We start from the raw sequence: 13,008 nt of genomic DNA, 5'->3' as shown, positions 1-13,008 counted from the left end.
GACCGTGGCTGTACTGAGGGGCTCACCTCAGGCTGGACCACAGAATTGGACCGTGGCTGTACTGAGGGGCTCACCTCAGGCTGGACCACAGAATCGGGCTGTAGCTGAACAGAGGGATTCTCTTGAGGCTGGCCCACAGGATCCAACCGTGGCTGGCCTTCAGCTGTCTGACCTGGCGGAGTCAGGCTCACAGAGACCACCTGGGTCTGTGGCTCAGTTGGTGTGAAACTGCCAGGCTGTTCCTCACAGGCAGCAGCTGCGAAGGAGGAAAGTACAGCGCGCAGCAGGGCGCGGAGGTCAGCACTGGCTGCTAGGCACAGGAAGGGGCTCAGGCAGCTGTTGAGCAGGATCAGGTAGTCGGAATAGACCAGGGCTTCCCAGAGCAGGTATCCAGGGTAGACATCCCATAAGAAAGCCAGATAGAGCAGCTGCGCCAGCTGGTAGGGCAGCCTCAGAATCACATAGGCAGACAGAATGGTCTTGGCCACACGGGCAAAGCCATGGCAGACCGTAGGCCTAGGCTGGTGCCCACAACAGGTCCTGCAAGCGGTGGCTTGGGTAAGCACGTGGCAGACCAGCAGCAAGAGGAAGGGCAGGAAGCCCCCCAAGATCTCAAGCATCCGCAGAGGCAGCTCCTCGCTGTCCCAGAAGTCCAGGCAGATGACCAAGTCATACCACCAGACAGCAGCCTCAGGGAAGACCAACCAGGGCACACTGAAGAGTGTGGCCAGCACCCAGACCCCAGCGCACACCCAGAGGGGCAGGCGGGCTGGGCGGTGCCCTGGGTACCAGCGTGGGCATAGCGCCAGCAAGCAGCGGTCCAGGCTGAGGGCTGTCAACAGGAAGAGGCCGGAGGAGTAGGACACACCCCATAGGAAGTAGTAGAGGCGGCAGGCGGCAGTGCCCAGTGGCCAGTGCCCTCCGTGCTGGATCTCCAGGATTTGGAAAGTCGCTGCTGCCAGGAATAAGAAGTCAGAGAGGGCCAGGCTGAGCAGGAGCAGGGCTAGTCTCGTGCCAGCCCCGTGTCGGGCCTGTGAGCCAGCCAGCCATGCCATCAGCCCATTGGCTGGTAGTCCCAGGAGCAGTAAAGCTACCAGAAAGACAGTGTCCCAGCTGCCCTGGGGGTAGTAGTCCTCGTCATTGAGCTCTGTGCGGGGACCATGGCCAGCAGCACCCAGGTTGGCTTCCATAGCAGTGTCCATTCCGGGTCCTCAGGATAGCGCTGGACATGGACTGCCAGTCTGCTGAATCAACAAATGTGATGGCTGGGTGTGAGAGAGGTGGTGCTGGCCACCCGACCAGGCACTGCTCCTCTCTGGGCCAGCAGTTAGCCCGTGCCCGGCACTCACATACATAATCTCATGTGGTCCCCCTATAATCAATGTTACCAGCGAGGAGACGATTGTCCACTAACTCTGTGACTTGGTGAAGGTTCCAGATATGGTCAGCAACTCAGTCTAGACTTAACCATCTTGCCACATAGATTACACATGCCGAAGTGGACTAAACCAGAGGTTTTCAAGTTTATTGAGGAGGCTGATAAATATTGTCTTGAAATAAGGTCTTGCTGTGGAACCCTGGCTGGCCTGGCACTTTCTGTGTAGATCAGGACTGCCTCAAACTTGAGACCATCCTTGTCTTAGCCTTTTAAATGCTGGGGTTACCAACATGTACTACTATGCCAGCTTTGACTTTTTTTTTAATTTATTTTTTGGGGCCAGGTATGGTGACAAATGCCTTTACTTCTGGCACTTGGGAAGCACAGACATAGGGAATGAATTCAAGGCTAGCCTGGTCTACATAGCAAGTTTCAGGCCAGCTACGGGCTACATAGTGAGACTCTGTCTCAAAAAAGAAAAGAATCATTTATTATTTTATGGGTATGAGTGTTTACCTGAATGTATATATATGCACTTTGTGATGGTGCCTGTGGAGCCCAAAAATGGGCATCGGGTCCCCTAGAACTGGAGTTACATAGCAGTTGGGAGCTATCATGCAAATGCTGGGAACTGAACCTGGTTCCGCTGCAAGAGCAGCAAATGCCTTAACAGCGGAGCCATCTCATCTCTCCAGCCCAGTTTTTCAATTTTTGAGACAAGCCGGGGGACAGTGGTATAAGACAAGATCCCACGTAGCCCAAACTGGCCTCAGATTCATTACAGAGCTGAGGGTAGCCTTGAACTCCTGGTCCTCCTGTATTCGCTACCTGGCATTCGGATTACAGCCATGCACCACTGTGTTCACCTTATGCAGGCTTGAGAGGATTAGACCGAAGGCCTTGTGTGTGCCTGGCATGCCTTCTACCAACTGACTCACATCCCCTGACCCTGCCTTTTGTTTCTTTGAGACAAGTTGTCACTATGTAGAGCAGGCTCGTCTCAAAGTTTAAATGATCCTCCTGCCTCTGCTTGTTGAGTGTTGGAATTCTAAGGAATGCACCATCAGGCCCAGCCTAGCTCTTTTCCTGCAGCTCCAAGTCTTGTTCTAAGGTAAAGCGCTGGAGTGGACCATCTCCATGGATGGAGAAGGGGTGCTCCCCTTAAAGGTGCAGGAGCAACCCCCTAGTGTGCGCGAAGACAGGGTTTGAAAACCGTATAAAGGTAGCAATGCTGGTAACCTCAGTACATGGGAGGCGGAGGCAGGAGAATTGCCATGAGTTCAAGGTCAGCCTAGACAACAGGGTTTTAAAACCTCTCAAACAAAAGCAGCAACTGGTGTGCACCTGAAGCATCGAAGAGTGGAGCAAGAGGATCAGGAGTTCAAGGCTAGCCTTTGAGAGTTGGGGTTTTGAAGGCAGCCTGGGATATATGAGACATCATCTCAAAACAGGAAGAAAGAAAAAGAAAGAAAACTATTGGATTATCCTTTCACATGATCCTGATATGGGGTTTCAAATGCTTAGAATTCCCAGAGGGACAATGCCGTTAGTGCCCTCCTCAGGACGCCAGGTGAGGTCTGTGCCTCCAGACCCTGGCAGGCTGGCCCGAGTGTCCTGAGAGCAGCTTAGGATTCTTCAGTGTCTTGCATTGCCACCCGTGCTGCTCCCGTGTTTGTCCCTGGAGCTACTATGGAGAGGAGGCAGTGGGCTCAGTGGGATGCTGACAATGAAGTGGGGGAGAGGCACCCAGGCATGAGTCTCCAGTAACTTCTGCTGTCCTTACTCTACCTCCCCCAGCTGGTGGAGGGAAGAAAGCGTTCCTTTGAGGGTTGAGAGGGACTAGCTACCAGCTACATACCTAACACGCCTGGATCATGCCTGGAACCCACGGTTGCAGCCACTATCCCCACAGCTTCCCACCGCCTCTTTCTTGGCAGAGTTTCCTGTATGAGTTCTAGCTCTGATGGCTTCAGAGCCTGGATGCCCCTCCCTCAGGGCCTGTAGCATTTCCTGGCTTACCTGGGAGATGCAGGCCAGGTAGAAGGAGCAGGGTGCTGCCTGATTGCCCAAGGTCCGCCACCAACCAGCCCCACGATGGGGCCTGCCGCATGGCGCCCAGTGGAGATATGAAGGCAGACAGGCAGGAAACCCAAGCTGAGGGAGCATCAATCATTCATGGGTCTGCTCTCTGGGAAACCCTAACCGTGGCCCCATAGGGCTAAGTCACCAGCCAGGGCCCCCCATCCCAAGGTTAGGTAACAGAGACCCTTTGATTGGGACTCCTCTAGCCCAGGGCACACTATGTCAATCCCACCGCTCTGTCAGCATCCAAGGCCTCCTTTCTAAAGTTTCAAATGCCCTCTGCTCCAACTAGGATGTCACTCCATTGCACACCCAAGGTGACAACTCTCAGTCTTTTCCAGTAGTCCTCATCCTGCCTCAGGGGCCTTCACTGGTCTTTGCTACTAAATTTAGCCATGTCACACTCTGGGATGAGTGCTTAACTCTGCAGTAGTGTGCTCCCATTTCATATATGGATAAACTGACTTGGAAGGATGAATTGGCTGCTTCTACTAGGTAAGAAATGGTTGAGTTTAAGTATGAGCCCACTGCAGCTGCTGTGTCCTGGTACCCTCATTCCTAAGAACAGTTTTCAAGACCCATCTGGTGCTGCCAGGACACCCTAGGGCAGAGGGCACAGATTAGGCTTGCTGCCTGCTTCGTTTACCCTAATCCCCCTCACTGTGGATCCCAGGTGATCATCTCAAGCCTGCGGGGCCCCTAAGCAGTTTTCTGGGCCCCGAGAACCAAGGGCACTTCAGGGAGCTGCATCGCTGAGTCCCGTTATCCTCTGCATGGCAACAGAGCATGGCTCTCAGAGGGTTCCTGGCCACCAGAAGACCCCTGAAGGAGTTGTATCTCCTGGGAGTGCTGCTGAGGGTCCCACCTTGACCAGAAGAAGGAGCAAGAAGGAGAGCCGACTGCCAGGGTCCCAGAAGGCCAGTTCTGGGAAGCAGTCCTCTGGCCAAGGCTCTGAGGCCTCAGGAAGCAACAGGAACGCCCCAAAGACCAAAGTGGGGCAGGGCGAGCCACCTTCAGCACCGCCCAGGCAAGCCTCTCACAGACAGTCCCACCGACATCGTTCTGACCCCCAGCAGGATGCTGCCCAAAGGACTTATGGGCCCCTGCTCAATCGCATCTTCGGAAAGGTCAGGGGTAAAGGGTTGTGGGGGGGTTGAGGCTAACTCTCCTTATCTTTATTTCTTTCTGACCCTACTGTCTGGGCCTCCTGTCCCAGATTGGGAAAGACAGGACAGGGCACAGTTGTGGCTTCTCGTACCCAGACGAGGGGAAGTGAATGCGGGGCAAGGTTGGCTTCTGACCAACTGGCATAGGGAGCAGAAGACCTCCTCACACCAGGTATCTTGGAGAACCCATTTGGAGCTCCAAGAGCATGGGAGAAGGTGGCTGTCTACTAATGGGGTCTGTAGGATTTCAGCTTTCTTCAGCTGCTTTGGTGGGGCCAGCCCTGCACAGTGCACTTGGGGTGGGAGGTTGGAGGAGCTGTGGCAAGTGGGGACATGTTGCCTTATTCCTATACAGGATCGGGAACTGTGTCCTGAGGAGCTGGAGGGTGAGTGTCTCTCACTGTTGCTGGGAGGTGGAAGGTGACCCTGGGTATGACTTCCTGCTCTGACTTCGCTAACCCCTACAGAGCTGCAGGCTGCCTTTGAGGAGTTTGACACTGACCAGGATGGCTGCATCGGCTACCGGGAGCTGGGTGACTGCATGCGGACGCTGGGCTACATGCCCACGGAGATGGAGCTCCTGGAAGTGTCACAGCACGTGAAGATGCGCAGTCAGTGGCGGAGCCCTGCTGGGTGACTGGGTTGGGAGCCAGACTGCTTACCTAGAGCAGGGGTGGGCTACATCCATGCTATTGTTAATTTTAGTTATTAGTGTGTGGGGTGTGTGTGTGCCATAGCGTGCATCTGGAGGTCAGAATCCAACTGTCAAGATTGAGTTCTTCTATCACGTGGGTCCCAGGGATCTACTCAAACTCAGGTCATCCAGTTTGGTGACAGGCATGTTTGTCCATGGAGCCATCTGCTGGTTTGTTTTACAACAATTTCAAGATGAGCATGGGATTTGCTATTGATGCACACACCCTGGCTTGCTTTCTATTGCTGTGATGAATACCATGGCCAAAAGCAACATGGAGAGAAAAGGGGGTTATTACGTATCACAGTTTATAATCTATCATTGAGGGAAGTCAGAGCAGGAACTCAAGTCAGGAACCTGAAGGCAGGAACTGAAACAGAAACTGTGGAGACATTTGCTGCTCTCTGGCTTATCTCCAGGCTCCTGGCCAGCTACCTTCCTTTTTTTTTTTTTTTTTTTGGTTTTTCGAGACAGGGTTTCTCTGTGGCTTTGGAGCCTGTCCTGGAACTCGCTCTGTAGACCAGGCTGGTCTCGAACTCACAGAGATCCGCCTGCCTCTGCCTCCCGAGTGCTGGGATTAAAGGCGTGCGCCACCATTGCCCGGCCTCAGTTCCCTTTTTTATACCTCCCAGGACCACCTTTCCAGGAGTGGGCCCTCTCAATGGAATGGACCCTCTCACATCAATCATTATGTCCCACGGACTGGCTTTGCCTATGGGCTACTCTAATGGGGGCATTTCCTCAATTGAAGTTCCCTCTTCCTAAATGACCTTATGTCAAGTTGACACACAAAAATTCACCAGAGCCAGGCGTGGTGGGGCACATGCTTCTAATCCCAAACTGGGGAGGCAGAGGTAGAGGATCTCCGTGAGTTCAAGGCCAGCCTGGGCTGCAGAGTGAGCTCCAGGTTAACATTAGCACAGTCCATGCCTCAAACACAAGCAAGAAGCGCAAGGCGCAAGGCTCATTCTAGGACCGTGGGTCTCTTTCCCCCAAAGTTGTTGCTTGATCCTTGGATCTTAGGGAACTAATGACATCTTGGAACTGAGGGATGACACCGACATTGCTGGGCTTTTTAAAGATATTCAGTGTAGATGGACTTTTTTTCCCCACTGCCAGCCCCAAATAATGACACAGAGACAGTGTAGATGGACTTTTTTCCCCCACTGCCAGCCTCAAATAATGACACAGAGACTTATTATTAATTATGAAAGCTTGGTCTTAGCTTAGGCTTACCCCAATAGCTCTTATAACTTAAATTAACTCATCTATTTTAATCTGTGTTCTGCCTCATGGCTCATTACCTCATCTCTCTATACTGCCCATATTGCTTCCTCTGCGTCTGGCTGGTGACGGCACCTTTCTTTTCTCCAGAGTCCTCTCTATCCCTGGAAGTCCCAACTAACCTCTTCCTGCCCGGCTATTGGCCATTCAGCTCTTTATTAAACCAATCACAATGATACATCTTCACACAGTGTACAAATATCCCATAACAATCTGTGCTTCCTGCTCAGCTCCACCCAGCTGAGCCCTGATTTCCAGCAGCTGTAGCACTGCTCTGTGAAGCACCTTCCAGGCCCCTCCCAGAGAGCAAGAGGATTGGTAAACCACCCAAGACCTCATACAGCAGGATTTGAACCTGGGCTGCATTTTCTTTCTGGCCCACTGGGGCTTCATGGAGAAGAGGAGCATCCCTGACCCCCGGTAGCCGAGAAACCCCTCTTTGAGCGAGGAACTAGATGTGCCTTCTTGGGCTCAGAGCCCTGGAGGGAGGGCAGAAGAACGCAGCATCCTCCCTGAACAGATTCTGACACTCTGCCTGGGTCCACAGTGGGCGGCTTTGTGGATTTTGAAGAGTTTGTGGAGCTGATCAGCCCAAAGCTGAGAGAGGAGACAGCTCACATGTTGGGTGTACGAGAGCTGCGCATCGCCTTCCGAGAGGTAAGGGGTACAAGCGGTGGCAAGCTTGGACTACATTTACTGGGATCCCTGCCTTCAGGGGGTCCAGAGAGGCAAGACTAGGGTGTAGGGACAGGTAGAGAGGGTGTGGCTCATTGCCTGTGAGGTTTTCAGTCAGGGAAACTGATCTCTGAGGATGGGGAGGTTTAGATACCTGGTGGGGAGCATCATGGCCCTGGGTCAGGCAGTGGCAAGAGCAGAACTGAGAACAGGATGTAGTTCAGTTGGCATAGTGCATATCCAGTATGCACAAAGCCCTGGGCTCAATCCTTAGCACCAAGCACAGCCAGGGCATGGTGGTGCACACATATAATCCAAGGATTTGGGAGATGGCGAAGGCGGGAGGATAAGGAGTTCAAGGCTGTATCCACTACACAGTGAGTTGAGACACTGTCTCAACAATAGCATAAAAAGCATGTTATGTGGGGCTGGAGAGATGGCTCAGAGGTTAAGAGCATTGCCTGCTCTTCCAAAGGTCCTGAGTTCAATTCCCAGCAACCACATGGTGGCTCACAACCATCTGTAAAGAGGTCTGGCACCCTCTTCTGGCCTTCAGACATACAGACAGAATATTGTATACATAATAAATAAATAAATATTTTTTTTTAAAAAAAGCATGTTATGTTAGCCCATACTTTTTTGGGGGGGGGGTTCTCGAGACAGGGTTTTTCTTTGTAACAGCCCTGGCTGTTCTGGAACTCACTTTGTAGACCAGGATGGTCTCAAACTCATAGAGATCCGCCTGCCTCTGTCTCCCAAGTACTGGAGTTAAAAGCATGTATCACCACAGCCCGGCCTGGCCCACACTTTTAATTTCAGTACTTGGGAGGCAGAGGCAAGAGAGACTCTGTGAGTTTGAGACCAGCCTGGGCAGGATGTCATAGTGAGACACTATCTCAAATAAAAAAAAGAAAGAAACCAAACCAGAATGGAGCCACATACAGAGACAATAGGGTAGGAACCCTGCTTGGACTCTGACTCTCTCTCTCTCTCTCTCTCTCTCTCTCTCTCTCTCTCTCTCTCTCAACAGTTTGACAAGGACAGGGATGGACTGATCACAGTGGCGGAGCTGCGACAGGCAGCGCCAGCTCTGCTGGGGGAACCACTAGAGGGCACCGAGCTGGATGAGATGTTGCGAGACATGGACCTCAATGGGGATGGCACCATAGACTTTGACGGTGAGTCATCCTCACAGACACCCTGCCCATGCCTCCGGCACTTTGGATCTCCTTCAGTCCCTGACCTGGGTTGGCCTTTCTCTACCCCTCTCTCCTGCAGAATTTGTAATGATGCTATCTACTGGCTGAGGCACCTGCAGGGCGACCTACTGCCCCTGAGGTCCACATACCTGGGAGAACCAGACAACCACGCCCTTCCCAAGTCTGGGAGCTCCTCCCCAACTGTAGGCTGCGGCTACCCCTGAGTAGGCCTGCCTCCCGTGTCTGGAGCGCTGTCTTCTCCTCCCACTCCTAAACTGTGGAGGGAAAAATCCCAGCTGGTTGCAGTTCTCAGCAGAGAACAAGATTTGAAATCTCTCCAGGCCCTGGAGAGGTAGGGAGTTCCCCAGCGTTGGCTGCTTTTGAATAAACCAGGCAAAATGTACTGTGGGGAATTCTTAGGACCTGGTGGATTCAGAGGGCAGCCAAACCACTTCCCACTACTTGTGTGCAGAAAGTGCTCTTCTGAGAAATGAACTTGGGCCTGGTAAAAATGGCTCAGCAGGTAAAGCTCTTGTCACCAAGTCTGTATTGGATCCTTGATATTCACATGGTGGGGTCCAGGCAGTGGTGGCACTCTTCTTTAATTCTAGTATTTGGGAGGCAGAGGCAGAGACAGGTAGATCTTTATGAGTTCCAGGCCAGCTTGGTCTACAGAGTGAGTTCCAGGACAGCCAGGGATACAGAGAAAAACCCTCTTTGAAAAAAACAAAAACAAAAAAACCAACCCCCCAAACAAACAAAAAAATTCACATGATGGAAGGAGAAAACCAACTTCATAAAGTTGTTCTTTGGGCCGGGCGGTGGTGGCGCACGCCTTTAATCCCAGCACTCGGGAGGCAGAGGCAGGATCTCTGTGAGTTCGAGACCAGCCTGGTCTACAAGAGCTAGTTCCAGGACAGGCTCAAAAAAAAAAAAAACAGAGAAACCTTGTCTCGAAAAAACCAAAATAAATAAATAAATAAACAAATAAAGTTGTTCTTTGGCATGCGAACGCTCTGTCTATCCCCACCCCCCGCCGCCCTACAGGCACCCCTGCCGCCCACCACGCACCCTTTACCGCCTACCATGCACCCTCCCGCCGCCCTCCACGCACTCTTTACCGCCCACCACGCACCCCATGCCGCTCTCCACGCACCCTTTACCGCCCACCACGCACCCCCTGCCGCCCTCCACGCACCCCCTGCAGCCCCCCACGCACTCTCTATCGCCCACCACGCACCCCCTGCCGCCCTCCACGCACCCTTTACCGCCCACCACGCACCCCTTGCCATAAAGGAAAAGTGAACTGGAATCTGGGTGTGGCAGCCCTGCTGGCAATCTCAGTACAGGAGGCCAAGGCAAGAGGGTAGAAGTTCCAACAGTGAAAGTGCAGGAAAGGAGGGGCTGCTCTTAGGTCCTCGGGATTCAGTCCTGGATTGAGGCTTGGGGGCCTGGGCTCTAACACTCCCGAGTGATAGACTCCCGTTTGAGTCTGGGGGGGGGGTGATGAACCACCTGCTTACATCCAGAGTCTGAAAAGGCAACCCAGCAAAGAGGCCTCAGGGATGAGAAAGGAGCATGTTGAGGGCGGTCAGGGCCTTGAGTGGAAAAAAGTTTCTTCAGAGGCAAAAGTAACTCAAAGGAAAGATGTGACCTGGACCTTTTCTAGTGTCGGAGAGAAGGGTAGAACGAATGACAGTGGACTTCACTGACGCTTAGCCTGGAGGATGAGGGACACAGAATATACCATTACAGAGGAGGCAAGGAGGAAAATGAAGAACTTTGATTTAAACAAGGAGAAGGCTGAGGAAGAGATAAGTTTTTTTGTTTTTTTTTTTTTTTTTTTTTGCTTTTCTCCTTTGAGACTGGGCAGCCCGGCTGGCCGGCCTGGAACTCACAGAAACCCTCTTGCCTCTGCCCCGCCTCCAAATCCAAATGCTGGGATTAAAGGCACGGCGCCACCCACCCACAGCCGCTAAGGAAATACTTGTTTCTCCTATAAGTGTGCCTCGAGAGAATGAGATGCTGTTTATTGTGTCTGCGTGTCTGTTCAGATCGTAGAGAAGTGTCACGGTCAGAGTCATCTGGGTGAGATGGGTTAATCAGCAAGAGGCTAGCTCTGGGCTCTGGGCTGGAGTGTGACTTAGTGGCTGAGTGCCTGCATAACATTGGCAAGGTCCTGGACTTGAGAGGCTCACTAAAAAAGGAAAGAGAGGGAGAGAGAGAGAGGAGGGCCAGCGAGATCAGCGAGATGGCTCAGCGGGTAAAGGTGCCACGCCTGAAGACTGAGTTCAGTCGCTGGGCTCCACATGCCACAGGAGAATGAGCCCACAGTTGCCCTCTGACACGCACACATGTGTGAATATCTCCTAAATGAATGATGGCATACATGACCAGGCATACATGTGGTCCACCGCCCGGCCAATAAATCAATATTAAAAAAAAAAAAAACAGTATCATAGCCGGGCCGTGGTGGTGCATGCCTTTAATCCCAGCACTTGAGAGGCAGAGACAGGCGGGCCTCTGAGTTCGAGGCCAGCCTGGTCTATGGAGTGAGTTCTAGGACAGGCTAACGTTGTTTGTGAGTGCCTGTCATGGTGCACATGTGGAGGACAGAGGACAGTTTTGGGGAGTCAGTTCTCTCTCCACAGTGTTTCTGGGGATCAGATTCAAGCTGTCTGGGATGTGTAATGGCAATAGTGCTTTGACCCAATGAGCCATCTTGCCAGCTCTCTTTTCAATGAACAGTTTTGAAATTTCCCCTTTTTTCTATGTTCTCGTTATGTTTGTTGGACGATAACTGTGTGAATGTACTGATAATACAAACTGTGGGCTTGGATTTTGTCTTTTTCACTTTCCTAAAAAAAAAATCAGGTTGGAGAGTTGGCTCAGTGGTTCTTGTAAATGAACCTGTGTTTAATTCCCAGTATCCACATGGAGCCTCACTACCTCTCTGGGTACCAGGCATACATGTGGTCCACAGACATACACCCAGGCAAAACACTCATTCACACAAAATAATAAATCTAAATTTAAAAAAATCTAGGGGGTGGGGCAGGAGGATGCCATAACACAGACATAGAGCTCAAAAGAAAGTCTCAGTCGGAGTTGGGCAGTGGTGGCACACACCCTTAATCCCAGCACTAGGGAGGCAGAAGCAGGTGGATCTCAGTGAGTTTGAGGCCAGCTTGGTCTACAAAGCGAGTTCCAGGATAGCCAGAGAGAAACCCTGACTTGAAAAACAAAAAGAAAGAATAAAGGAAAGGAAGGAAGAAAATCTCAGTTGTTCACCTTCCACTCTGAGATAGGCAGGGCTCTTGCTGTCTTGGAACTTCAGATACCAGGACTTTCCTGCCTCCACCTCCACCTCTGTAGAAGCTAGGATGACAGACATCCACTGTCTGGCTTTGTGTATTCTGGAGATTCGAACTCAGATCCTCACGACTGCATAGCAGATGCTTTATCCACTGCTCCATCTCCCAGTTCCTTCATTTTTTAAGAGATTTATTGATTTATTATGTATAATATGTTCTGCCTGCATGTATGTCTGTATGACAGAAGAGGGCGCCAGATCTCATTACAGATGGTTTGTGAGCCACCATGTGGTCTCTGGGAATTGAACTCAGGACCTCTGGAAGAGCAGCCTGTGCTGGTAACCTCTGAGTCATCTCTCCAGCACAGCCCTCCGTTTTCTCTTTATGGTGTGTGCATGCTTGCGTGCTCCAGCATCCCATGGAACATATGTGGAGCTCAGCAAAGAGCTTGTGGGAGTCTGTTCTCGTTCCATCCTGTGGGTCCCAGGGATTGAACTCGGGCTGTCAGGCTTGGCAGCAAGTGCGTTAACCCATGGTGCCATCTCACCAGACCTCTACGGTCCTTGCCTTGGCTGGTTGCAGAACGGTAAGTTACTTAAGGTGTTCTGACTGGAGGTCTGGGGGTGGAAGGTCTAGGTGGGTCGGGAGAGGAGCAGGTGAAAAGACTAGGTGTCCACTCATTCAGCAAAGGCAGAGGACTTAGGTGCCCAGCTGCCTGATCACTCTGTGGACATTCCTGCTTTTGTCTGGAGGAGGGAACACCACTCAGCTGCTCTCTGGTGGCCTGCAGAGGTCACCAGCCTTCTTCCATTTTTCTCCCTCTCCCTGAGTTTCAGAAGGGGCTCAGGCTGGGTGTCGTCCTTGAAGAGCTGGTTCTCACCTGTAAACCGGGGGCCTTGGGCTTCTCGTGTGTGAGATGGCGCTGAGGCAGTAAGGATTCTAAGACTTGATTTAGGGAAGTGCTTGACACAGCTTGTTTCGTGAGCACTACCATGAGCCCAGATTTCCATACAGAGTTTGGGTTTTTTGTTTGTTTTAGGTTTTGTTTAACTTTTAGACATTATTAGAGGCCCAGATTTTCCAAAAATCTAAGATGGTGTTTCAAACATTTGGTGACAAAAGTCTTTGTCAGTGTGGTGCTCTGCTGAGGAGCTGTGCTCTCACCCCCATCAGCTCCCTAGTCCTCCCAGCCACTGAGGAGCTGTGCTCTCACCCC

At 51.9% G+C, this 13,008-nt stretch overlaps 2 protein-coding genes across 2 annotated transcripts in view; one reads left to right on the top strand and one right to left on the bottom strand.

The window, feature by feature from the left end:
• Gpr152 (G protein-coupled receptor 152) overlaps positions 1-1,202 on the bottom strand; it is a 1,882-nt gene extending 680 nt beyond the window's left edge. Inside the window, exon 1 of the mRNA XM_005351653.1 lies at positions 134-1,202. Coding sequence (XP_005351710.1) covers positions 134-1,202 — 1,069 coding nt within the window. The remainder of the gene's footprint in view (positions 1-133) is intronic.
• Positions 1,203-4,233: 3,031 nt separating this feature from the next.
• Positions 4,234-8,586, top strand: LOC101985036 (calcium-binding protein 4). Its single transcript, XM_005351652.2, has 6 exons — positions 4,234-4,587; positions 4,982-5,012; positions 5,094-5,237; positions 7,152-7,261; positions 8,310-8,457; positions 8,558-8,586. The coding sequence occupies exons 1-6, from the start codon at positions 4,234-4,236 to the stop codon at positions 8,584-8,586; spliced, it is 816 nt and encodes a 271-aa protein (XP_005351709.1).
• Positions 8,587-13,008: the final 4,422 nt, after the last annotated feature.

Source organism: Microtus ochrogaster, chromosome 8 (assembly GCF_000317375.1).
Source record: "Microtus ochrogaster isolate Prairie Vole_2 chromosome 8, MicOch1.0, whole genome shotgun sequence".
NCBI lineage: Eukaryota > Metazoa > Chordata > Mammalia > Rodentia > Cricetidae > Microtus > Microtus ochrogaster.
This window is presented reverse-complemented; position numbering and strand designations above follow the sequence as displayed.